A 25,141-nucleotide genomic window follows, 5' to 3' on the forward strand; every position below is an offset into this window, starting at 1 on the left:
GCGCTAATTTCACAACTTGGCTCTCGCGGGCACCATCTGGTTTGAGTTTGGGGCGCTGGGAGAAGCGGGCTGGGAGCTGCCGCGCGGTGACGTGGGGAAGGGGCCAAATTTCCTCCCCCTGCCAAGCCTCCGAACCACCCCGGACAGCAGCGGCGAAGACGGAGGTCCGGGGAGTGGGGGGGGGGACTCCCCAACCCCTGGGCCACCTCCCGCCCCCGTGTCTCCGGCACTGGGCTGGAGCCAGCTCCGGTTGTGCAACGGGGTCGGCGCCGTGGGGGGGGGGGGACACGGCGCAGGACGCGCGCCGGGCCCGGCACCGTCCCCCTCCCCGGGGCGGCTCGCCGGCGGGCTCGGGCCGGTTGCTGACTCCGCGAGCAGGAGCGGCGCCGGGGCGGTTTGGGGACCCTGCCCGCCGCCCCGGCCCCCTGCCCGGCCCCGCGGCCGCAGAGGCGGCGCCAGCCCTTCCCGGGGCATCTGTTGGCAATTAGCAGCTTTGATTACTCATGGAGGCGCGAGTGGCGCTGGCCGCGGCGGCGGCCTTGCGCCGGGGGCACCGGCAAGGGGAGCCGGCGGCGCCGGGGCGTGCGGCTGCCCGGCCCCCGGCGACCCCCCCCCGGACCCGGGCAGGGGCTCCGCGGCAGGCTGGGCACGGGGACTGCCCGCGGGGGTCCCGAATCCCGGCGCGGGGCTCGCGCACGGCGGTTGGAGGCGCCGCGGCGGGTTGGGGCGCCCCGAAGCCGCTTTCCGCCTGCAGCCTGCGGCGGAGCCGGAGCGTTTCGCCAAGCTGCCTGCCGCGCCAAAAACGTTCATTCTTGGGGTGGAAGCGACAGAGAAAACTCTGAGACGCGGAACAGCCCGGTGCGGCGCGGCGCGGCACAGCTGGGGTGGAAAGTTCCTCCGCCCGGGTTTCCGATGGCTTCTCCCTTTGATCTTCCTCGAAGTATTTCCTCCAGAAAGAGGCAAAACCGCTGTTCTGACGCGGCCGAAGGGAACTGTCTCCATCGAGCTGGAAAGAATTGCCTCAGGCTGTTCCCTTCCCTGCAAACGCTGGAATCCGGGAGCCTGCGCCCAGACCGCTGCCGGGATAAATGCTGAGACGCCTCAATCCCGGCCGCAGGAATTCCCTCCCCGGGGCGGCGCGGGAGCCCTGCCCTGCCGGCTGCTGCCGCCGGCACCGGGGCCGAGCCGTCCCCGCAGGGCCGCGCGCCCAGGGGCTCGGCGTCGCGCCGGGCGCTGCCGGCCGGGCCGGCGCTGGTGCGATGATGAGGAGGGCGCCCTTCGTCCCCGTGCGCGACCTGCGTCGCTGCCGGCGGGGCTTAAACCGAGACCGGCACGGGGTGAATAATTGGCGAATAAAAAGGTGTTATAAAAGTTTCGTTCGTTTCGTAGCCGCTTGCTTTAATTACCCTGAATTGCTATGGTAGGCAGCTAGGGAAGGAGCCAAGTGCTCCGTCACCGCGCCTCGGGCCGTCGGCGGGACGGACGGCGGCTTCGGGAGCGGCGCGTGCTCGCTTTGCCCGAGACGGCTTATTTACCGTGGGCTGAATAGCTATCAGTTGTTAATTGGAGCGCGTTTATTGAGATGCATGCGTCTCTGATACGTGTTCGTAAAGCTTCGGCGTAAATGGATTTGTCATCATTTGAGAGGGAAGAGGTTGAGCAGGGGCCTGCCCGCGCCGTGCCGTGCCGTGCTGTGCCGTGCCGGGAGCCCCCGGCTCCGAGCTGAGCATCCGCAGCCGCCCGCTCTTCCAAGCCCCAGCCCGCTGCGACGCTGCGGGAGGCGGAAGGGCCGGAGCCGAGCCCGCAGCTCACCGCTCCCCGGATGCATCTGCGCCCGGCGCTGGCTCCAGCGGGACGCGAGCCCCCCCAACACCCTGTCCGTTCATCTGTCCGTCCGCCCGGCGAGGCCTTCCTGGCTCTGCCGCGTTCCCGTTCGGCGCAGGCCTGCCCCTGCGTGGCCGCTGGAGAATCGCTTCGCTGCCATTTCGGAGCGGCGGCGGCCCCTTCCCGGGGAATCCTGGAGGCTGGGCCCTGCCCCTGAGCCAGCGCGGGCGGCGGGGCCCGGCCGCGGCGGGAGCGGGGGCCGCCTGCGCCCTCCCTCCCTCTCTTGCGGGCGCTTCTGACGTTCCCGCGGGGCAGATCTCACCCTCTGCTCCCGCGCCAGCGCCGGCAGGAAAACCCTTTGCAAGGGGGACGGGGGTCACGGCCGGCAGCGGGGCCTCCGTCTCCACTGCAGCACCGAAGCCGGGGAGCGGAGCGGGCGAGGGCATCCCCGGTGCGGGGCTGGTGCCAGCTGCGCCCGGGGCACCGCGCCGGCTCGGCGCTGGCAGGGCCGCACTGCCGCTGCTGCAGAGGCGACTCTTCAGCCCTGGAAAGTTGGCGGCTTGGCTGCTCGGGGTGAACGGGGAGCCGAGGCGGGCGTTTGCGCCTCCGGGAGCCGTGCCGGTGGGAGAGGCCCCGTCCCCGGGCCGGAGCGTCCCCGAGCCGCCGGGCCCCCCGGGGACCGCCCGTCCCACAGGCTGCTCCCGTCTCAGCCAGGCACTGGGGCGCCCGAGCTGGACCGATTCGCCCAGGCCTGGCGGGAACCCAGGTGTCCTGGAAGCGGCGGGAGGATCCCGGCCCCGGGACACCCCCTCTCCCCCGGGGAGCTGCCTGGGCAGAACCTGGTCCCCGTCCCCTCTGTGCCTCGGTGTCCCCAGGGAGCAGGAAGGGCTGGTCCTGGGGGGCTCCAGGAGCCCTGTTTGTCCCCTGCATGGGGACCGGGGCTGCGGGGAGCCCTGCTGGCAGCATGCGCCCCAGGGGATCCCCTCCTCTGGGTGGGGGTGGCAGGTTCGAGTCCCCACCAGGGAGAGAGGGGGGTCGGCGGTTCGAGAGCCCCCGGGACAGGGAAGGAGGAGGAAGGGAAGGGCCGAGGGTTCGAGTGCCCCTCGGGAAGAGAGGAAGACGGCGGTAGGGAGCGGGGGTGGCGGGTTCGAGCCCCCCTCCCTCGCCCCTCCGCCAAGGCAGGAGGAAGAAGACGGCGGGGAGGAGGGAGGGGGGGGAGGAGGGAAAGCGAAGTCCCCTCGGCGGAGGGCGGCTCGGGCCCCCCCGGCGGGGGGCGGGGAAGGCGGCGGGGGCGGCCCGGCGCGGCGCGGCGGAGCTGCCGGGGGCCCGCGGCGCTGCCCCCGCCCCGCAGGCGCACGGAGCGCGGAGCCGCCGCGGCGCGCCGAGCCCCGCCGCCGCCGCCGCCGCCGCCGCCGCCGCCGCCGCCGCAGGTGAGCGCGGCCCCGCGCGCCCTGCCCGGAGCGGGCCGCGGAGCCGGGGCAGCGCCGGGCGCGGAGCCGGGCGGGCGCGGGCTGCGCTCGCAGCGGTCCGGGAGGCGCTCGGGGCGCAGAGGGTGGAAGGGAGCTGGGACAGGGCAGGGAGCTGCGGCCGCCGGAGCAGGCGAGAGCGGCGTGCGGGGCAGAGCCAGGTGCAGGCAGGGTGGAGCCGGGGGCCCCGGGCACAAGGCCCCCCCGGCCGCCGTGACGTGAAAGCGGCAGCGGTGCATCCCCCGCTCCGGCTGCGGTGGCGGGAGCCAAGCGTGTCCGGTCCGTCGCGACGCCCGGCTCCGGCTGCCCCGGCCCTGCCTTGCCTCGTGGCAGGAAGCAGGGAGCAGGGAGGCCAGGTACGGGTGACCCCGGGGATCCACGCGGGACCGGGAGACGAGGCGGGAGGGGCCGAAGCCTTGCGCGGGGCTCCTGAGCAGGCAGCGCCCAGTCCGCTCTGGTGTGGCTCAGCGCCCAGGTTTCTGGGGGTTTGGGGGCAAATCCAGACGCTGGGGCTGGTGGGTTGATTGCATCCGCAGACGTGGGGCCCTGGGGGCTAGCTCCGCGCGTTTGCAGGGGCCAGGCTGGGAGGGGGCTCCCGCAGTGGGCGGGGGATCCCGCAGTGCGTGGGGCCACGCTCGCTGTCCCCAGCGCCGTGGCCGCGGGGGTTGGATCCTCCTCTGTGCCCAGAGGCTTCGCTGGCAGCGCCGGAGCAACAGGCGAGCTCCTGTGACGGCGAGCCGGTGCCTAACCGCCACGTGCCTGTTTGCACAGATACCCTGCGGCTATTGCAGGACGGAGGCTGGCTTTGGTGCCCATGGGGTGCCCCTCACTGCATGCTCGGGTGGGGTGGTGGGACCCCTCGCAGAGCCGGGGCTGCTGGCCCCGGGCGGCTTCCCCTGAGTGCCGGCTCCCTCGTCACAGGGACGGGGCTGTCGCAAGGTGCTGAATCCCGGCCCGTTTCCTCCTGCATCACCCCAGGGAGATGCCCTTTGGGGACGGGCAAATCCCGCGAACGTCTCTTCTCCAGGGGACCCTGCAGCTGTTAAAGAGTGGCCTGGGGCGACGGTGCCCGTGCGCGCGCTCCCAGGCGCGACCCGTCACGGGCACCTCACTCCTGCCCCGTGTCTCCCCGTGCAGGACGCCCGCGCGGGCCCCGCGCCGCCGCACCATGAGGGGTCTCTGGGCCCTCGCTCTCGCCGGGCTGGTCAGCGCCTGCGAGGGGAAGGAGCTGCCCTCGGCCGCGGGAGGTAAGGGGGCCGGGGGGCGCGGGGGCGCCGGCAAGACGCTCCCGGCGCGGTGCCGGCACCGGCTGACTCGGAGGCGGCTGGCTGGGAGGAGCCGCTAGCAGCAGGGCCCCGCGTGCGTGGGGCTTTGCCGGGGGGAGCTGGGGGGGGCCATCCTGCTGCCCCCCCCGGCACCAGCGCAGTTGCAGCCCCTCCGGCAGCGTCCAGCCTTTCCAAGTGGTTTCCGTGCATGAGGAGGCAGGGAAGCAGCGAGCGCGCAGCCAAGATCCCGCTTCTCCGAGCAGGGGCCCTGTGTCGGGGCTCGGAGCAGGCGCCGGCGAGCGCCGCCCCGGCGCAGCCCCCCGCGGCCGTGCACAGGCGGGCGCACGGCACCGTCTGCGGCGCCCCGGGGCCGCCTGGCTCTGGGCCGTTCGCTCGGGAAACGAGAGCTGCCCCGGTGCAGGGAGGGAGCAGTGCTGGGGCCGGGAGAGACTGGAAAGGCGATCGCACCCGGGGTGATTTATGCTTCGTTTTTCTGCCTCCCGCCCCGGTTGCCGATGATCTCACTGCCTCCGGGGGGAGCTCTGCCCCGGCCCGCCGTCTCGGGCAGCGAAGCGTGCCTCCCGGGCTCGTTCCAACGCCGCAAGCCGCCCTGCTCCTCCGAGCGCGGTCTGCAGGCCTCCGAGCAGCCCCGGGGCTCCCTCGGCACGCCCCGGCCCCGCCGCGAGGGCTGGCGGTTCGCTTGCACTTTGCTTCCTTGGGGAAGCACCTTTGTGGACGGGGGCGAGGGGTGCCGCTCCGTGCGGCTGCCGTTGGCGTGCGAGCGAGTGGTCAGCTCTGGGGAGAAGCGCCGTGGCCTTGTATTGGGCAGAGGGAGAGGACAGCAGCACGAGGTCCCATCCCTGAGCCCGGATCCGTCCTCTGGCAACAGTCGGCGGCCCGGGCCGAGACGGGCGAGCTGTTCAACAGCCATGGCTGCTGCAGGCTGGAGCGTGCGTGGAGGCCAAACAAATTCCTCTGTCGATATCCCCGGGTTTCCTCCTCTGCCTTGTGCTGCTTAACATCTGGTAGCATGCAGCAGAGGAGGAGGATTGCTGCGAAAGTAATAAGTACATCAGTGCAGTTGCAAATAGCTTCCCAGCAGTCATGACTGATACGGCATTTCCTGCCTGTCCCCGCTCCCGGCCCGTCGCGCGCGGCGCCGGCTGCTCGGCCTCCCCGCCGGAGGTGCGCGGCCCCGGTGCGCCGGCCCTGGCCCCCGCCTCCGCGCCGGCAGCCTCGGGCCGCCCGGCCCCAGCGGCGTTGCTGGGACGGGTGTGCAGGGCCGGCTCTGGGCGCCTGCTCCTCGCGTCCAGCCACGGGGTTGTTTTGGGGCAAAACGCACCGCAAATGGGAAGAATGCTTCACCTGGGGCGCTTGCTTGGCTGGGGCGCAGAGCGGCCGCGGGCAGGTCCGAGCACGTGGTTCCTCCGCTCAAAATACGCTTCCCGAATCCGGGCGGGCTGCTCGCGAGGAGCAGGAGCCCGGCTGCATCGGGAGCTGTGATTTGCCTTGCAGGGGAGCTGTGTCCGCAGCTGCGGGAGGAAAATCTGCTCGGGGACAAGTATGAAAACGTGACGGGTAAGGAGAGCCCCCGGCGCCGCCGGAGAACGTCCCGGCCCCGAGCCGCAGCGCGCGGCAGGGCTCCCCGCGCGCCGGTCCTCAGCCCCCTGCCCTGCCGCACCCGCAGGCTTCAACCTCGTGAAAAGGTTCAACCTGCTGAAGATCTCCTCCATCAAGAAAATCCGCAACCCGAAGGGGCCGCTGATCCTGCGGCTGGGCGCCGTGCCGCTGGTGCAGCCCACGCGGTGAGCGCCGGGCCGGGCGCGGGTCCCGGCACTGCCCCGGAAAGCGGCTCTCGGGGAAGGGGGCAGAACGGTACCGCCCGGGTCACCTCCCTCCTCGAAAGCCAGCCGCGGGCCGAGACAGCCCGGCTGGGCCACGGCCAGGCCTTGCGCAAGCGCCGCTCGGCGCCTGCTCTCCCGCGCTCGGCAGCCGCCCGCCCGGGTCTAGGCGAGCGGCTCGACGCTCTGAGCGGGGGCTGCCCCGTTTGCCGCGGCTGCGCCCCGGCAGCGCCGCGTCTCCTCCCCACCGCGTCCCGTCCCCCCCGTGCCGGGGACGGCGCGCGGCGGCGCGTGGGCTCGGCGGCTGCAGCGTGGCCAGCGCGTCCCCGTCCTCGGGGGCAGCGCGGGAAGCCGGTTGCCGGAGGAGGCTCCGGTTTGCACCGTGCCCCGCCGCGGTCCCCAAGCCGCCCCGGAGGCAGGCGCCGGGGAGAGCCGGGGAAGGGGCCCTCCCACGGGGTGCTCGGGGCGAGGGTGGCAGCGTGGGATGAAGGAGATCCAGCCTTGGCCCCTGGCCTCGGCGGCCAAGTCCTTAGACGGCTTTTCGATGGCGGATGCTGCAGCCCGCTGTTGCTTTTGGCCCGGTGCCCGTGGCGGCCGGGCGCCAGCCCGCAGGAAGCGCGCGGCGCGGGGACGGATGCGGAGAGGGGCCCTTCGGCGTCCCGCTCTGCCGGCCGGGGGAGCCGGCTCGCCTGCCCCGCGGGGCCTCCCGTGGCTGCCCCCGGCTCCGCTCCGGCTCTGCCCCTCGGCGCCGGCGGCTCCGGAGCGCGGATGGGACCGCCTGCAGCTGCCCCGGTCCCGCTTCGGAGCGGTGGCTTGGAAAATCGCTGGCACGGTGGAGCCGAGGCCGAGAGCTGCCTCGCCTCCGCTGGCAGCACCGTTGCCCAAAGCAAACATCTGGAGCGGGGCCGGGAGCCCCGGAGCTGTGGGCGAGCGGGGCGCGGACCCGCCGGGCAGGGCCGCGCGGCTCCGGCTCGGCTCCTCGCCTTTCTTCCCTCGCTTTTCTCCGCCCGTCCGCTGACGGCCGCCCTCGCAGGCAGGTGTTCCCCCGCGGGCTGCCCCCCGAGTTCACGCTCGTCCTCACCTTGCTGCTGAAGAAGAACAGCACCGGGGAGGACTGGTACCTCTTCCAGGCCACCGACCGCCGGGGCTACCCGCAGGTACGAGGCGGCCGGGGCCGCGGGAGCCCGCGGGGCCGCGCGCCCGGCGAGGCCGCAGCCCCGTGCACCGCGCGCCCTCTCCGCCCAGCTCTCGCTGGCCCTGCACGGCCCCGAGAAGAGCCTCGAGTTCCAGGCCCGCGCGCCGGGGGAGGACGCGTTCGTCAGCACCGTCTTCGCCGGCAAGGGGGTCTCGTCCCTCTTCGACGGCCGGTGGCACAAGGTGGCCCTGGGCGTGCAGAGCCACGCCGTGTCCATCCACGTCGACTGCGGCTACATCTCCTCCAAGCCGCTGGCGCCCCGGCGGGCGCTGCTGCCCGAGGGCAATGCCTTCCTCGGCCTGGACGCCGTGCGCGGCAGCCCCGTGCGGGTGAGTGCCCCGGCGGGGGCGGGCGCTGGCGGCGGCGCGGCGCCCGGCCCTGCCTGCGCCCGACGCCGCCGCTCCGCTCCCGCCGCAGTTCGACCTGCAGCAGGCGCAGCTGTACTGCGACGCCGAGCTGGCGAGGCAGGAGGGATGCTGCGAGATCTCGGCCAGCGGGGTGAGTGCTGCTGGCGCTGCGCGGCCTGGGGCACCGTGCGCGGCGCGGCCCCGCCGGCCCCCGCCGGCCCCCGCCAGCCCCCTGCTTTTCCGGGCAGTGCTTCGCCGAAGCGCCCAAGACGCGGCGGCAAGCGGAGCTGATGCAGAGCAGCAACCTGATCGAGATCTCGCCGCGGTCCGAGGGCAGGGTGTACACCCGCTGCTTCTGCCTCGAGGAGCCGTGGGGCAGCGCGGTGAGGGCTCGGGCCATGGCGGGGGGCAGCGGCTGCACCAGCTCCCCGGGGATGGCGACGAGGGGCAGCGGTGCAGGGGGCCGTGGGACAGCAATATGGGGGGCTGTAATGCATGGGACCATGGGGCGGTGGTGCAGGGGGCCGTGGGACAGCAATATGGGGGGCTGTAATGCATGGGACCATGGGGCAGCGGTGCAGGGGGCCGTGGGGCAGCAATGTGGGGGGCTGTAATGCATGGGACCATGGGGCGGTGGTGCAGGGGGCCGTGGGGCAGCAATGTGGGGGGCTGTAATGCATGGGACCATGGGGTGGTGGTGCAGGGGGCTGTGGGGCAGCAATGCGGGGGGCTGTAGTGCATAGGACCATGGGGTGGTGGTGCAGGGGGCTGTGGGGCAGCAATGGGGGGGGCAGGGAGCAGCCAGCCCCAGCGCGGCTGCCCGCACGCTCCTGCTCCTGCAGCACCGTCGCCGCTCGGGCTGTGTGCCGGGCGCCCGGCCTGGCCGCGGGCCGCCCGGCGCCGCGGAGCACAAAGCCACGTTGATCCAGCCGCTGGAAAAGCCCTGCCTCACATTTTCCGCAGCCCGCGACGCTCGGCGCGGGGGCGGCGGGGGGGGGGGGGAGCGCGGCGGAGCAAGGAGGGGGAGGCCGCTGGCAGCCGAGCCGGGGAGCCGGGCTCCGCGGGCGGCGTGGGGCGGGCGGCGGGGTCCCCGCGGATCCGGCCCTGGGGAGATCGTCACCCCTGGGCGTCCCACCAGCTCTGCCCGACAGACCCGTGGGCGGGTTTAACCCCTTGATTCCCCCCGTGGAGGAATAACCCAGGGTGGCCCGGGCGGGTGCAAGCGCTGGGTGCTCAGGGATGTGCTCGTGCACCCGCGGGTGCTCCGCTCTCTCTGCAGGAGCCGGCAGGGGCTCTGAGGATGACTGGCCTGAAGGGTGACCACGGGGAGAAGGTGAGGGCGGGCGGGAGAGGGCGTCCCAGCCCGGCTGCTCGGGTCCCCGCGCCGCGCCGTGCCGTGCCCCGCTGCCCGCGGGCCTCTCCGCTCGCTGCCGGGGCTGCAAGGACGCAGTCGAAAAGCAGCTTGTCCGCAGCGCCGCGCAGCAGCGCGGGCCCCGGGGTGCCCTGGCCAAGAGCCCGCGTGGGCGCCGGGAGCGCGGCGGGGACCGCGGGGCACGGCGCGGGCGGGGGGCTGCCCGGCTTGTCCCCTCGCCCCTGCTCCGCGTCGCCTCCCCGCAGGGCCCGAGGGGCCCCCCCCGGGCAGCCGGGGCTGCGCAGTGCGGAGGTGAGGCCCCGCGGGGCGGCGGCGAGCGGGCACCGGCGGCCCCGCGGCTCGCTGCCGCGCGCGGGGGGCTCCGGGGGCTCGGCGGCGGCCGTGCACGGCGCCAAGGCGGCTCCGTCTCTTCCAGTGCCCGCCCTGCTCGCCGCAGATGGATGCAGCAAACGTGAGTGCCGTGCCGTGCCATGCCATGCCGTGCTGCGCCGTGCCACGCTGTTCTGCGCATGCCGTGCCGTGCCGTGCCGTGCCACGCGTCTCCTCTCCCGCCTGGGCAGCTCGGCTGCCGCAGGACGTTGGCTTTGGCCCCGGCGCTGCGGGGGCTTTGCTGCTGGAACCCGTGTGCCGGCGACGTCCCCGTGGGCCGGCGGCGGCTGCGGCGCAGCTCTGTCATCTCCGCCGGCCCCCCACGACCTCCGGCTCCTCCTGGCCGGGGTCCCGGGGAACATCTGGCTGCCTAGGGAAGGTCCCTGATGCCTTCCAGATGTGGACCCGTTCCTATGGCAATTCCCGGCCGGAGGCGCGCGGCGGGGGGGGGAGGATGGGGACTGGGACAGGGATGGGGACGGGGACGGCGGCGTGCCCGTGCCGGGGCGCAGGGCCCCGCGTGACGCCTGTGTCCTTGTCGCCTCCCCCCCCCCAGGTGACGCTCGGCCCCCCCGGCCCGAAGGTAGGTTTGCAGACGCGCGGAGCCCAGCTGCAGCAGGGACGTGGCGGCGGAGACCCGCCGCCCTGCCCGAGCGCCGCCGTCCCCGCGGGGCGTCCCTGCGCCCGGCGGGGCCCCGCGGCGAGCGTGGCGCGTCCGCCTGCGCCGGCCCCACCGTCCTCTCTTGCAGGGCGGGAAGGGCGAGCGAGGCCTGCCCGGCACCCACGGCGCCAAGGGGGAGAAAGGCGACCGCGTGAGTGTCCGCGGCGGCGGGCTGGGGCCGGGGCCGGGCACGGGGAGCGTTGCCGAGCCCGACTCGCCCTGAGCCGTCTCCTCTTCCCCCCCCCCCCCCCCCCCGCAGGGCGCCGACTGCGTGCGGACGGTCCCCGGCGGCCCCGTGCAGGTGAGGACCCCGCTCTCGGCGCGCCCCGGCCCCCTCCCCTCCCCACCGCCCTCCCCTGATCCCCTGCTCTGCGTCCCCAGTGCGCCGAGGGGCCCGCCGGGCGAGAAGGGGCAGCGCGGAGACACGGTAGGTGATGCTCGCGCCTGCCCGGGCCCGGGCCGGGGGCGGGGGGGGGGGGGAATGGCCCGTCGGGCTACCCGCTCCGCCGCGGCCAAGTTTATACTGCGGCGTGTAAATATTTGCACGCCGCGTCCTGCCCGGAGGCCCCGGGCTGCTGGCCGGGGCCGGGCAGCGTGCCGCGGCCGGCGCAAGGTGCATCCGCGGCCCCGCTGACGCCGCCGTCTCCGCCGCACGCAGGGGCTCCCGGGAGCGACCGGTGCCGACGGGCAGAAGGTAACTCCGGCCCCGCGGCGGGCGGCTGGGCAGGCAGCTGGGGCGCGGGCTGGCGCCTCCCGCGTCGCGGCGGGGATGTCCGGGCGGGAGCATCCCCCCCGCCACCCCGCGTGGGAGACGGGCCTGGGAGTCCCCGGAGCTGCTGGCACTGTCCCGGGCCAGTGTTGGGGCTCAGCCCCCTGCAGAGCCAAGCGGGGCTCCCCAAGGGCTTTGCTGGGGGAGTGTGGGGCAGCAGGGCAGGGGACTGTGGGGCAGCGGTGCAGGGGGAGGTGGGGCAGCAGGGCAGGGGACTGTGGGGCAGTGTGCAGGGTGCTGTGGGGCAGTGGGGCGGGGGCTGTGGGGCAGTAATGCAGGAGGCTGTGGGGCAGCGGTGCAGGGGGGGCAGCAGTGCAGGATGCTGGGGGGCAGCAGTGCATGGGAGGCAGCGGTGCAGGGTGCAGTGGGGCAGCGCTGCAGGGGGGCAGCAGTGCAGTGGGGCAGTGGTGCAGGGGGGGCAGTGGTGCAGGGGGGGGGCAGCGGTGCAGTGCGGCAGCGGTACAGGGGGGCAGCGGTACAGGGGGGCAGCGGTGCAGGGGTGCAATGGGGCAGCGGTGCAGTGGGGCAGCGGTACAGGGGGGGCAGCGGTGCAGGGTGCAATGGGGCAGCGGTGCAATGGGGCAGCGGTGCAGTGGGGCAGTGGTACAGGGTGCAGGTGGGCAGCGGTGCAGGGCGGCAGCGGTGCAGGGGGGCAGTGGTGCAGGGTGCAGGGGGGGTAGCGGTACAGGGGGGCAGCGGTGCAGGGTGCAGGGGGGCAGCGGTGCAGTGGGGGCAGCGGTACAGGGTGCAGGGGGGCAGCGGTGCAGGGCGGCAGCGGTGCACGGGGGCAGTGGTGCAGGGTGCAGGGGGGCAGCGGTGCAGGGGGGCAGCGGTGCAGTGGGGCAGCGGTGCAGGGTGCAATGGGGCAGCGGTGCAGGGGGGGCAGCGGTGCAGCACCACACCAAAGCGAAGCTGCGGCTGCGGGGCCGGGGCTCGCGGAGGGGCCGAGCGCGGCGCGGGGGCGCGCAGCCCCGGCTGACACCCGGCTCCCGCAGGGCCAGAAGGGCGAGAAGGGCGCCGGGGGGCTCCAGGGCAAGCCGGGCCGTCCAGGCCGCGACGTGAGTAGCGCCCCACGGCGCCCGCGCCTCGGGCAGCCGCATCCGGGGCTCGGGCGTGCTCCGGGGGGGGGCCGGCGCAGCTCGAGAGCACGGGCCCCGCCGCGTGCACGGAGCTGCGCGCGCGGCAGCCTGGGCGCTCACCCCGCACCCCCCGCCTCCCGGCAGGGCCGTCCCGGCGAGATTTGCGTGGTGGGACCCAAGGGCCAGAAGGTAGGTGGGGGCTTGGGGAGGGGTGGGCGGGTGGGCGCCGGAGCCCCCCGTGCCCCGTGCAGCACCCACGCTGAGCGCCCGCTTCGCCTTGCAGGGCGACCCAGGCCTGGTGGGACCCGAGGGGCTGGCTGGCGAGCCAGGACCCCCGGGGAAGCCGGGGTCTCCGGGGATCGGCTTTCCGGGGAAGCCGGTAAGGATGCCCGTGGGCGCGCGCCTCGGAAGCGTCGCCAGCTGGGCCCGAAGCCCGGCCGGGCGCCGGGCGCGTCTGCGCGCGCACGCAGCTCACGCCGTCGCCTCCTCCCCGCAGGGCGACCCTGGCGGCCCCCCGGGCCCGAGGGGGGACAAGGTGAGTCCAGCCGGGGCCGGTGCCGGTGCCGCCCGGCCGTGCCCGGGCTGCGCTCGGAGCAGGGGGGCGGCGGGCTGCGCGCCGGGCGGCCGGAGCATCCGCCGCCGGAGCGTCCCGCACGTCCCCAGCCAGCTCCTCGTCCCGCCGGCTCGCGGTGCCGCTGGCCCGGCGCGGCCTCGTCCCGCGGGCTCAGGCTCCCCCGTCCCTGCCTCTAGGGTAGCGCCGGAGCTCCCGGACCCGGAGGATCCCCTGGGAAGCCCGTGAGTACCGCAGGGGGCAGGGAGGGGGTTTCCTGGCTCCGGAGCAGGGATGGGATCCGAGCGCAGGCGTGGAGGGGGCTCGGGGGGCTGCTGTCCTCGTTGCCAGCTGGGACCGTCCCTGGCCGGATGGAGGGCAGAGCCAGGTGGCGCGGCGGGGGGCACGGCCCCGTGCCCGGCAGCAGCCGGTCCCTTAGCAGCCCCCTCCCCTGCCTTCCTCCCGCAGGGGCCCCCCGGCGTCGCGGGGCCGAAAGGAGACAAGGTGGGTGCAGCACCGGGGCGGTGCCGCGGGGGCCCGGGGCCGCGCCGGCCCCCGAGGGCCACGTCTCAGCGTCCCCCCTCCGCCAGGGCGAGCCGTGCGAGCTGTGCCCCACTGTCCCCGCCGAGGCGCTCGGCGCCGCCGGGCTCCCCGGCAAGCCGGGACCCAGGGGAGAGCCCGGAGCGCCGGGCAGGGACGGCGTATCGGTGAGTGCCAGCCCGGCGGGAGGGCTCGCGGGGCCCCTCCGCTCCGCTCCCCTAACGCTGCCTCCTGGTTTCGCCGGCTCCAGGACAGACCCGGCCCCACCGGACCCAAAGGGGACAGGGTAGGTGGTGCCGGAGCGGCCGCTGGAGCACCCTCTGCGGAGCAGGGGGGTGCCAAGGGAAGGTGGGGATGGGGGGGGGGCGAGACGGTCCTGGGGGCCGTCGCCCGCGGCCGAACCCAGGCGCTGCTGCCCGGCCCCTCTGCTTTCCCCCAGGGAGACCGCGGCATCGACGGGATAAAAGGGCAGAAGGTGAGCGTCCGTCCGTGCATCCCGGCCGGCTCGGGCGCGGTGCCCTCGGGGCCCGCCCGAGCCGTGCCGCGGCCTTGCCCCCTCCGCAGGGCGACGCGTGCGTGCCGTGCGACGGCGGCGTGCTGGCCGCGCTGCTGCGGAGCCCCGCGGCGGGGCACGACGCCGAGCCGGCGCCGGTGAGTACGCGGCCGAGCCCCCGGGCACCCGCGGCTGCCGGGCGGCGTGGCGCGGCGGCCGGGCGGCTGACGGCGCCCGGTGTTCGGCAGGGCGCAGCGGGGCTCTCCGAGCTGGCCGGCATCAAGGGCGAGAAGGTGAGTGATGCCCGCGCGCCTGCAGGCAGCGGCGGCTGCGTGTTCCCCTGCCCGGCCCTGCCTTCACCTTGCTCCCGCTCCGTTGCAGGGCGACAGCGGCCAGGAGGGACCCGCGGGCAGACGGGTAAGCGGGCGGCGGGCGGGCGCGCGGCGCTGCGGGCGCGTGCGGCTGGCGGTCCACGGGGCCGAGCCGCATCTCACCGCTGCGGCGCCTTCTCCGTGCAGGGGCTGCCGGGAGACAAGGGAGATCCGGGCGTCCGGGGGCTCAAAGGAGAGAAGGTGAGCGCTGCGGTGGGGGTGCTCCCTGCCCCCTCTCCCGCGGCCGGGCACGGAGACCCCGGCACGAGGGCGCGGGAGGGCTGCGGCGCGTCTCTGGATGCCGCCTGTCCGGCTCCATCCGTCCGCGGCGGGTTCGGTCTCTTGCTAGTTGTAGGCAAGTGGGGAAATCCAGCTGAGACCCGTGCAACTCGGTGCACGGGACAGGCGTGCGATCGGGAGAGCAGCCCCGGCTGCAGCAGCCCAGCCGGGGGTCCCGCGTCTCCCGGCCCCGGGCAGCTGCCTGCCGCGGCCCCGCTCCGACCGGGACGTGTCCCCCCTCCGCAGGGCGAGCCGTGCGGGCAGTGCCCTCCCGCTCCGCAGGCCCTCGAAGGGGCCGCGACGCTCGTGGCCGTGCCCGGACCGCCGGGGCAGCCGGGCGACGCTGGCCCCCCGGGCAGAGCGGTGAGTGACCCCTTTCCGTGGGGCCGGGCGACGCGGCGGCGGCGGCGCCCGTCCTGCCTGCCGCAGGGGGATGCCGCGGCCTGACCGGCTCCTCCGTTTCCCCAGGGCAAACCCGGCGACGCCGGCCCCAAAGGGCAGAAGGTGAGCGAGGCGCGGGGCAGCGGCGGAGCCCGGCGCCGCGGCGGGGAGCTTGGGGACAGCGGCGAGGGCTGCAAATCCGGGCGCATCCCTGCCCTGCGCCAGCCTCGTCCCCTCTCTTTGCTAGGGGGACGCGGGAAGCCCCGGGGACCCGGGCACCCCGGGCACAGCCGGTCTCCCAGGGCTGTCGGGTGAGCCCGGCGTCAGGGGTCCGGCGGGGCCCAAAGGCGAGAAGGTGAGTCGCTGCGGGCTGGCGGGGGCTCGCGTGGGGCCCCCGTCGCCCCGGCGGCGCCCGGCTCCGTCTGTCCGTCCGCCCCGTCCCGACCTGCCCGCATTCGCTCCGTCCTTCCCAGGGAGACGCCTGCGAATCCTGCCCCGTCCTCCAAGGGGACTTCTCGGACGCGGTCGGCATCCCCGGAAAACCCGGCGCCAAAGGGGACCAGGGCCCCCCGGGCATCGGCCAGCCGGGCAGACCCGTGAGTGCCCCGCGCGCCCCGGCGCCCCGCGGCGCCGAGCCCTCCGGGACTGACCCGCGTGTGTTCTAGGGGAAGCCGGGGCTGCCCGGGATTCAAGGCCCCGCCGGGCTGAAGGGGCTGCAGGTGAGCAGGGGCCGCGGGGGGCCGGGCCGCGGGGGGCTGGGCCATGGGGGCCCTCGGCGCCGCTCACCGCCCCCTCTGCTCTGCAGGGCGAGCCCGGCCCGCGGGGGATCGGCCAGCCGGGCCCGCAGGTGAGTGCGCGGGGCGCGAGCCCGGGGCGTCTGCGCCAGCTCAGCCCGAGCCTGGCGCTGGGCCGGGCCAGGCAACGCCGTGCTGAACAGTGCGGTACCGTGCAATGCCGTGCCGGGTGATGCCATGCCGGGCAATGCCGTGCCGGGTAATGCCATGCCGGGTGATGCCAGGCCAGGCAATGCCATGCCAGGCAATGCTGTACTGAGCAGTGCAGTACCGTGCAACACCATGCTGGGCAATGCCGTGCCGGGTAATGCCATGCCGGGTGATGCCAGGCCAGGCAATGCCGTGCTGGGCAATGCAGCACCATGCAGTGCCGTGCCGGGCAATGCTGTGCTGGGTAATGCCGTGCTGGGTGATGCCAGGCCAGGCAATGCCATGCTGGGCAATGCAGCACCATGCAGTGCCGTGCCGGGCAATGCCGTGCTGGGTAATGCCGTGCTGGGTGATGCCAGGCCAGGCAATGCCATGCTGGGCAATGCAGCACCATGCAGTGCCGTGCCGGGCAATGCCGTGCTGGGTAATGCCGTGCTGGGTGATGCCAGGCCAGGCAATGCCATGCTGGGCAATGCAGCACCATGCAGTGCCGTGCCGGGCAATGCCGTGCTGAGTGTTCACATGCTCTCTGTTCCCCAGGGAGAGCCTGGAAGGCCCGGACCGCCTGGGACACCTGTAAGTAGCATTTGAGGCTCCCTGAAACACGCCGCGGTTGGGCTGCCCCGCGGGCTGCAGCCGCCCCATTCCTGCGGGAACGGGGGGGTGGGGGGGTGTCTCTCCTGTGCAACTGCCCTGGGCAGAGGGTAGAGCCGTAATTCCGTCCGGAGCCGATCTTTGGAGCGGCTTCGCGGGCCGGTGCCGGGTCGCTGCTGCGCGGTGTCAGTATTTGAAGGGGGCCAGCGCAGCCCGTCCCACACGGGTCACCAGGGTGGCCATGGGCTGCCCCGTAGCTGGGGGGGAGCTAACGGCATCTCCCATCCCAAGGGACCCCCCGGACCCCAGGGACCCCCAGGGACCGCGGCGGAGAAAGGCGCCAAGGTAAGGGAACGTCCCGCCGTCCCTCCGCCACCTCTGCCGGGGCCGCGGCGGCCCTGGGCATCCGCGCTCCCCTGGAGCTGCCGGCAGACCTTTCCCTGCCGGAGCCCCCCGCTGCAGCGCGGTGCCCCGACGCCGGGCTTTCCTTCCTCCGCAGGGATCGCCGGGGCCCAAAGGTGCCGCGGGCCCCCCGGGGCCTCCGGGGACCAGCGTCGTGGGGCCACCGGTAGGTCTTGCCTTGCCGGCTGGGCATCGCCGGCCTCGCTCGCCGCCCGGGCAGCTGGGTCCGGCGGACTCCCGGGTGCGTCCCCGGGGCACCTGGGCCGAAAGCCGCCTCGCGCACTCCCTGCTCTCCTCTTCCTCGCAGGGCCGCGAAGGGCAGCGGGGGCTCCCCGGGCTGCCTGGCTCCAGCGGGCTGCCGGTACGTGGGGATGCGCGGGAGGTGCCGGTGCCGCCGGACGCCCCGTGCCAAGGGCGGCTGGGAACCAGCCGGGCACAGGGAGGGGGCACGGTGGGGGCCGCCGGCTAACGCACGTCTCTGCCTTTCCTCCTCGCAGGGGGAGAAGGGCGCGCGCGGCGAGAAGGTGAGTCGGTGCCGGGGCTCGGGTTCGTGCCGTAGCCCTGCGCCGCGGGGGGCAGCGGTTCGCCCCGGCCTCCCCGCGCCCGACCTCCCGGCCCTCACCCTCCTCTTCCTCCAGGGAGACGCCGGCGAATGCACGTGCCAGCCGGGCCCGCGGCAGGACGCCAGCTACGTCGGGATGCCGGTAAGCACCGAGCGCGTCCGCGGGCGCCCGCCCGAGCCGTGCCGCCTGCCGCCTCCGCCCCCCGCTCCGCCGCCCCCGCTGCCCCCCCGGCTGCCTCGCTGCCCGGCCCCCGCCTCTGCTTCGCCTCCGCTGAACGCTCTGCCCTTCTCTTGGACCCCAGGGAGCCCCAGGACTTGGGACCGGGACGTCCTGGCAGCCTCAGCCTGGCCCTCAGGTGTGTGCTTTCCCCGCGAGCGCTGCAGCCGCCTGCCCCGCGCTGCGCCCCGGCACCGCCTCACCACCCTCCTCCCTTCTCTCCTTGTGCTTTGGCGTGTTGCAGGGCCCCCCGGAGCCCCAGGACCCCCCGGCCCCCCCGGCGCCCCGGGACGCCAGGTGAGCGGTGGGAGAGGCAGGACGGTGGATAACTGCCCGGCTTTCAGCAGAAGGTCGGGAGCTTCGAGCTCTCTCCTTGGCTTTAGGGGGTCCCGGGACACAACGGTTTGCCGGGACTGCCGGGGCCAGCTGGAGACCTGGTAGGTAGCGGCAGCGCCGGGCGCGCGGCTCCGCCGGCTCGCGCACACCGGCCCTTTCCCTGCTCCGTGTCCCCTCCCAGGGGCCGCTGGCCGTCGTGGCCGAGAGGAACATGGAAGTGCTGAAGGTGAGCGCGCCGGGACGCCGGCCGGCCCGCGGGGCGCCCGCGCCGGGCGCCCGGGGCTCACGCCGCTGCCCCCTCGCAGAGCCTCTGCGGGGACTGCGCCCAGCTGCAGGCCGCCCTCGAGGCGCCCGGCGGGGAGAAGGGCGGCCAGGGCATGCCGGGCGCCCCCGGCAGCGAGAGCTGCGCCCGCGTGAGTATTCGCCCGTCCCCGGGTGAGGCGCGGGGGGCCCGGGGCGCTGGAGCGGGGACGCTCCCGCCGTCCCTGCCGCGGGGCCGGTGCTCGCTGGCAGGGGTGCTGAGCGCCCCGGGGCTCCTGCGGCTGCTCCGCGAGGCAGCCGCAGCCCCGCGGGTGTTTCCTTCCAGTGCTTCGCCCAGTTCCCGCGGGCCGAGGAGGCTCGGGTGAGTGAAGCACGCCGGCCCGGCCCGGCCCGCTGCAGCGCCGGGTGCCGGGTGCCGGCGCTGGCTTTGCACCGCGCTCGGCTGCGCCTCCTGAGACGGCTCCGTTCCCCGCAGGGCGACAGCCCCGACACGGACTGCGTGGGCGAGCCCGGGCATCCGGGCAGCCCGGGCATCCCCGGCGAGAGAGGGGAGCAGGTAGGCGCCGCGCTGGGGCCAGGTCGGCCCCCCCAGGCACGACGCCGGGGTGCCCGCGGCTCACGGCGTCCATCCCCCCCTCCTCCCTCCAGGGCTTGCCAGGACTGCGGGGACCCCCGGGGCCGCCTGGGCCCGTCGTAAGTACCCGGCCGGGGGCCGCGCGCCCGTGCGAGAGGGAATCGACTTGGGGCCCTGGGGCAGCGGGCTAGGACCCCCCCACACACACACCCCGGTCCCCTGGCTGTGAGTCACCGAGGGGACAGCGCTGCCCCGACGCCGCGGTGATGGGCTGAGGGCCACGGCTGTCCCTCCCCGGCACCGGCTGCTGCGAGTCTGAAGACGGAGGCGACGGCGCTGCTCCCCGCCGGAGCCCGCGTGCTCGGAGCCGGAGGCAGAGGCGGCCCCGCGGGCTCGGCCCCGGCTCCCAGTGGCCGTTTCCAGCCTGTGACCTGCCTGTTTCTCCCCTCAGGGCCCCCCAGGCTTTCCCGGAACGCCGGGCGCACCCGGACTGCCCGTAAGGACCAGCACGGCTCTGCTGTGTGCCGTCTGTCGCTGCCGCTTGGTTTGGCTGTGCCCCCCCCCGCCCCCGGTCCCAGCACCCCGCCGGTGCCGGCGCCGGCCCCGCACCGGGGCTCCGGCCACGGGAACGGCCGATTCCCGGCTCTCACCTCCTCGCCTGCCACCACATGTCCATCTCCCGCTCTCCATCCCTTCCTCCATCTCCACGCTCTTGGTCGGCCCCGGGCTCCTCGGGCTCGGGACCGACCTTCCTGAGCTCGGGGACCCGAGTTCCCGGCTGCCCTCGTCGCTCGTGGGGGCGCTGGGTGGTGCCGTCCCCGGGGCCGGCTCAGCCTCGGCGCCCGGCAGCGCCCGGCGCGGCGGGGACCTGCTCGGCGCGGCGCCGCCTGGCTCCTCCCCGTCGGCTCCCGGGCTCCTTCCTCGCTCCCGGCCGGAGCTGGGAAGCCCGCGACCTCCCCGTGGAGCCCGAGCCGCCTGGGCTCATCTTCCTGCTCTCTGCAACCTCATCTGGGGCTACCCCCCATGCACCATCATCTCCGTCCTCATCTTCATCCTCATCTTCATCTTCATCATGCTGTTTCCACCCGTGCTCCCTCCCAGCACGTTGTCACGCTCCGGGGTGCCGCCCGGGGCAGGGACGAGGCTGTCCCCTGCCGTGCGGCCGGCGGAGGAGGGTGCTGCCCTCCCGCCCCACCGCGGCCGCCTCCCGCCCCCGGCCCCTCGTCCGCTAACGGCACCGTAACACCACGGTCTGTGTGGGTCGTCGCTCTGCGGTGTATCAGCGTGTCCTGTCCAGCCTCCCACCGCGTCGGCACCCCGTAACCCCGACTAACCCCCCGCCCCGGCCCCGTGTCGCTGCACCCGGCGCCCGCCCCGGCGCTCGGGGTCCTGGGGGGCTCCCGGCTCCTGCCCCGGGGCTCGGACCGCCCCAGCGCGGTGCCCGGCCGAGGGAGCCCAGTGCCGCGGCGCAAAGCACGGTGCGGGCAGCGGCTGCAGCCGGCCACGCTGCGGGGAGCCGTGCCGCCCCGTCGGGCACCCCTGCGACGCGGCGCCGGCCCCGAGGCTCCGCGGGAGCGAGCGGCGGCGTCCTTCCCTGCCCGCTCTCCGGCGGGGAGAGCGCCCGGACGTGGAGCCGCCGACGGCGGGGACGCGGCGCCCCGGCCCTGCTGCCGCCTCTGCCGCGGGACGAGGCGGCGGCGGCGGTGGCGGCGGCCGGGTTGGTTCCCGGTGGCCCTGGCTGGGACGCGCGCGGAGGCACCGGTGCCGTGCCGGGGCAGGATCGCGCCGGCGGAGATGGTGAACGTCGGCGGGCCGTGCTCGGGCTCCCGCAGCCCCGGCCCTGCCGCGGGGCGCGCTGCCCGGGGCGGGCGCAGCCCCGGGGCGGGGGCGGCCGAGCCCCCCGCTGCAGCTCTCTTGTCTCTCCGAAGGGTCTCCAGGGCGAACGCGGCCCCGCCGGGCTTGCCGGAGCCAAAGGGGAGCCGGTGAGTGCCGGAGCGGAGCCCGGCAGGAGGGAGGGTGATGCGGGCTCCGGGCACTGGCCTGGGCAGCTCAGCATCTTCCTCCTCCTCCTCCTCCGCAGGGACCTCCGGGGCAGCCTGGATATCCCGGTGCCACGGGCCCCCCCGGCCTTCCCGTGAGTACACGTGTCCCTGCCGGGGACGGGGCTGCCGCAGGCGCTGCGAGCACCACGTCCGTGCCTGGGAGCCGCACGCCCTAGCCGTGCCCCGTCCCTCCCCGTGTGCCCCCTGTGCCCTAGCCATGCCCCATGCGTCCCCTGGAGACCCACAGGACCGCTGCCCTATCTGTCCCCCGATGCCCAGTGCGTCCCCTGTGCCCCGCACGCCGTCCATTCCCTGTGCCCCATCCATGCCCCGCGGGTCCCATGTGCCCCCCCCCCCCATCCGTCCCCGGCGTCCCCTGCTCGTCCCCAGCCCCCGCCGCGGCTCCGTCACCTCCTTCCTTCCGCAGGGCATCAAGGGTGAGCGAGGCTACGTGGGCCCCCCTGGGGAGAAGGGGGAGCCGGTGAGTGCCGTGGGGCCGGGCGAGGAGCGGGGGGCCCGCGGGCCCCCCGGCAGCCGGCCGGGGCTCTGGCGGTGCCGGGCTCATCCCCGGGCCCCCCGCCGTGGCCGCCTGAGCCCCGCTTCGCTCTCCCCTTGCAGGGCCCCCCCGGCCTGGACGGCGTCCCCGGGCCCACGGGGCCAGCGGTAGGTTCCCGGCGCCGCTCCGCGGGGCCGGCTGGGCTCCCGCGGGGCCGCGGGCCGGTGGCGGCGGCGGCGGTGGGGCGGGCGGCCGGGTGCCGTGCCGCCTCCTGAGCTGCGGTGCCTCCGCGCGCAGGGGCCGAGGGGCGAGCGCGGGCTCCCGGGCGGCGCCGGCGAGAAGGGCGACCAGGTGAGCGTCCCCGCGGCCCCGGCTCTGCGCGCCCCCGGCTCTCATCGGGGCCGCCCCGGCCCGCAGCCGCTGCCCCTGCCCCTCTTCTCTGCCCGCAGGGTTTCCAGGGACAGCCGGGCTTCCCGGGGCCGCCGGTGAGTTGTTCTCCCGCGGGACGCGGGACGCACGGGACGGGCGAGCCCAGCGCGCAGCCCGCGAGGCCGAGCGCGGGGCCGGGGGCGAGCTCCCGCCGCGGTGCCCGGCCCCCGCTCACCGCCGCTCTTCCCTTCAGGGACCTCCCGGCTTCCCGGGAAAGGTCGGCCCGGCAGGGCCCCCGGGGCCCGCGGCCGAGAAGGTGAGTTGGACGCCGCTCGGTCGGGTGACGCTCTGCGGGGTCCCCGTGACGGCGGGGCGCTGGGATGCGGCAAAGCTCCGGTTTGCTCCGTGTCCGGCGGAGTCCCGGCCCCCGCCGCCTCTCACCGTGGCTTCTCTCCCCGCGGCTCTCGCAGGGCAGCGAGGGCATGCGCGGCCCCACGGGGATGCCAGGGCCCCCCGGCCCCCCCGGCCCCCCCGGCATCCAGGTAAGGCCTCCTTCCCGCGGCTCCCCCGGCAGCAATCCCCGAGGCCCGGAGCGAGCGGCGCTCCGAATCCTCCTCGTTCGCCCCGCAGGGCCCCGCCGGCGTGGAAGGGCTGGACGGCAAGGACGGCAAACCGGGAGCGCGGGTGAGGCGGCGGGCGGCCGCGGCGGGAGGGCGCCAGCGTCCCCCCCCGGCTCCGCGCACCCCGACCCGTCTCGCTCGCTGTCTCCCCAGGGCGATCCCGGCCCCCCCGGGCCACCGGGGATGATGGGGCTGCCGGTGAGTGGTGCTCGGCGCGCGCGCCGGGGCTGGAGCAGGCTGTCCGTGCGGGAAGCGCTGGCGGGAGCCCGCCCGACCTCTCTGCTCCCTGCAGGGCTTCAAGGGGAAGACGGGTCACCCGGGGCTCCCGGGACCGAAGGTGAGCAGCCGGCGGCGGAGCGGCGGCCGCCCCCGGGACCCCCTGCCCACGGCGTCCGTTTGTCCTCCTAGGGTGACTGCGGCAAACCTGGCCCCCCGGGGAGCACGGGCCGGCCCGGAGCAGAGGTGAGCCGGGGCGGAGGGGGGACGACGGGGGGCTGCGGGAGCCCCCAGCCCCACGGGCTGATCCCGCTGCCGCTCATCCCGCGGCCTTCCGCAGGGCGACCCCGGACCCATGGGACCCCAAGGCCGGCAGGGACCTCCGGGTCTTATCGTAAGTCGAAGCAGCCCTTCTGCCCCGGCGCACGGGACGTCGGCGTCCCCGGCGGGGCGCGCAGGTCCCCATCGCCTCCTCCGCTCCGCAGGGACCCCCGGGCAGCCCGGGCCAGCCCGGCCCCGCCGGACTCGCCGGAGTGGTGAGTTTGGCCCCGCCGGGGGCTCGTCCTGCCCCGTGTCCCACCTCGCCGGCATCCAGCCGGAGCCGCGGGCGCTGGCCGGGCGCGGGGCTGCAGGCGCTGGGGAGGGAGACGGGGTCGGGGGCAGCCCGCTCCCCAAAGCCAGCGTCCCGCGCCGCCCGCCCGGCGTTTTCCTCCCGCCCCTTCCGCAGGGACTGAAGGGCGAGCGGGGATCCACGGGGGACCGAGGCCTGCCGGGGATGCCGGGACAGCCGGGGCCGCCGGGACACCCTGGACCGCCGGTGAGCGACAGCCCCGGGCGTGCTGGGACGGTGCTGGGCGCACTGGGGAGGGCCGGGCGTGCAGGCACGGCACGGCGGGACCTGGCTTCATCTCGCGTTTCCCTTTGGTTTCCCAGGGGGAGCCAGGACCCGATGGACCGGTCGGCAAAGAGGTATTGGAGCGCGGCTCTCCGGCCACGCCGCGCTCCCCGCTTCCGCTCTGTCCCGCGCGCGCCGCGCTTGCTCCTGCGGACCCGCGCCGCTGCTCCGCGCCTCGGGCTGCCGCCGGGCCTCTCCCGGGACGCGGCTTCCCCCCGACCCGCCGAGGTTGCCCCGGGAGGGGTGGGGGGCGCTGCGGGCCGGAGGGGGCCGTCACCGCGGCCTGGAGGGACACCAGTCCCCGTGCTGCGGTCAGGCTTTCCTCCCGTCCGTCGCCTGCGTCCTGCTCATGGCACCGCTGCAGCCCTCGAGGAGGAGGAGGAGGAGGAGGAGGAGGAGGAAGAGGAGGAGGATGGCCGAGGTGCTGCTCTGGCCTTGCCGGTGGCACAACCAGCCACCCGTGACGCCCCCTTCTCTGTGTCTCCCTAGGGCCCCCCGGGAAAGCCCGGCACCGCGGGACCGGCCGGCCAGAAGGTGAGGAGCGAGCTCGGCGGCGCGGAGCAGCGCGGCGCGGGGCCCGGCGCTCAGTCCCGCCGCTCTCTTTCCCGTTTCCTCGCAGGGTGAAGCTGGATCGCCCGGCGAGAGGGGCTACCCGGGGGAGAAGGGCCGAGCCGGCGCGCCGGGGGGGCCCGGCAAGAGCGGCTCCATGGGCCTGGTGGGGCCGCGGGGTCCCGCCGGAGAGAGGGGCCCCCCCGGGGCGCCGGGCCCGGCGGGCAGCCCGGGGCTGCCGGGCCCCCCGGGGATGATGGTGAGGAAGGCGGTGGTGGCGGTGGAGGGGGGGAGGCGGCGCCTCGCGGGGGTGCCGGGGAGGGGGCAGGCGGCCGCCGTCTCCTCCCCGCTGCCTCTCCCAGGGCGACGCCGTGAGCTACGACGAGATCAAGCGGTTCGTGCAGCAGGAGCTGAGCAAGATGTTCGACGGTGAGGGCCGGGGAGCGGGGGGGGGGGCAGCGGCGGCGGGGGTGCCGGCCCCGGGGGCCCCGCGGCCGAGCTCCCCGCCGCCGTGTGCCCGCAGAGCGCATGGCCTACTACACCACGAGGATGCACTTCCCGCTGGAGACGGCGGCGTCGCCGGGCCGGCCCGGCCCGCCGGGCAAGGACGGGCTGCCGGGCCGCCCGGGCCCGCCCGGCTCCCCGGGGCTGCCGGGGCAGATCGGCAGAGAGGGGCGGCAAGGCGTGCCGGGCGCGCGAGGTAGGCGGCGAGGCGGCGGCGAGGCGGGGGGGGGGGGGGGGTCCGCCGTGCCGCGCCGTGCCGTGCCGTGCCGTGCCGTGCCGGCCCTCTGAGCCCCGCTCCGTGTGCCCCCGCAGGCGAGCCGGGCGCCAAGGGCGAGAAGGGGGAGAAAGGCGTGGGCCTCGTGGGGGACAGCGGCCCGCCGGGGCCCCCAGGTGAGCGCCGCGCCCCGCGCGCGGACCCCCCCCCCGCCGCCGCCGCCGCCGCCCCGGGGGCCGCCGCGCCGCCACTCCGCTCTCCTCCCCCGCAGGTCCGCAGGGCCCGCCGGGCTACGGGAAGATGGGCCCGCCGGGGCCCGTGGGGCAGCAGGGCGTCCCCGGCGTGCCCGGCCCGCCGGGCGCCACGGGGCAGCCGGGCAAGACGGGGCAGTGCAGCCCGGCCGAGTGCCACGGCGCCCTGCCGCTGGAGCAGCCGCTCTTCCCGCCCCAGAGCGTCAAGGGGCCCTTCGGCTGAGCGCGCCCCGACGGCCCCCTCCCGCCTGCGCCGCGCGGCCCGTCCCAGTAAAGGCGCCTCTGGGCCCAGC

General features: G+C 75.9%; 1 protein-coding gene across 1 annotated transcript; it reads left to right on the forward strand.

Moving 5' to 3' along the window:
• Nucleotides 1-3,578: 3,578 nt before the first annotated feature.
• On the forward strand, nt 3,579-25,141 carry COL16A1 (collagen type XVI alpha 1 chain). Its single transcript, XM_062594366.1, has 70 exons — nt 3,579-3,646; nt 4,428-4,537; nt 6,071-6,133; nt 6,243-6,360; nt 7,430-7,553; nt 7,642-7,920; nt 8,009-8,089; nt 8,187-8,321; nt 9,218-9,271; nt 9,726-9,761; nt 10,236-10,262; nt 10,429-10,491; nt 10,600-10,767; nt 10,999-11,034; nt 12,105-12,167; nt 12,333-12,377; nt 12,472-12,567; nt 12,685-12,723; nt 12,939-12,983; nt 13,207-13,242; nt 13,329-13,445; nt 13,529-13,564; nt 13,718-13,753; nt 13,843-13,929; nt 14,020-14,064; nt 14,153-14,188; nt 14,290-14,343; nt 14,668-14,784; nt 14,890-14,925; nt 15,050-15,157; nt 15,276-15,398; nt 15,468-15,521; nt 15,608-15,649; nt 16,287-16,322; nt 16,632-16,685; nt 16,840-16,908; nt 17,050-17,103; nt 17,240-17,266; nt 17,381-17,446; nt 17,607-17,712; nt 17,766-17,818; nt 17,905-17,958; nt 18,039-18,083; nt 18,163-18,270; nt 18,444-18,479; nt 18,594-18,674; nt 18,767-18,811; nt 19,144-19,188; nt 20,621-20,674; nt 20,773-20,826; nt 21,162-21,215; nt 21,353-21,397; nt 21,528-21,581; nt 21,680-21,715; nt 21,853-21,915; nt 22,070-22,141; nt 22,230-22,283; nt 22,373-22,417; nt 22,512-22,556; nt 22,628-22,681; nt 22,776-22,829; nt 22,921-22,971; nt 23,163-23,252; nt 23,369-23,404; nt 23,820-23,864; nt 23,950-24,138; nt 24,242-24,308; nt 24,403-24,579; nt 24,696-24,773; nt 24,869-25,141. Exons 2-70 carry the CDS (start codon nt 4,459-4,461, stop codon nt 25,069-25,071), a joined length of 4,977 nt encoding a protein of 1,658 aa, XP_062450350.1. The 5' UTR covers nt 3,579-3,646; nt 4,428-4,458; the 3' UTR covers nt 25,072-25,141.

This window comes from Rhea pennata, chromosome 23 (assembly GCF_028389875.1).
Source record: "Rhea pennata isolate bPtePen1 chromosome 23, bPtePen1.pri, whole genome shotgun sequence".
Classification (NCBI taxonomy): Eukaryota; Metazoa; Chordata; class Aves; order Rheiformes; family Rheidae; genus Rhea; species Rhea pennata.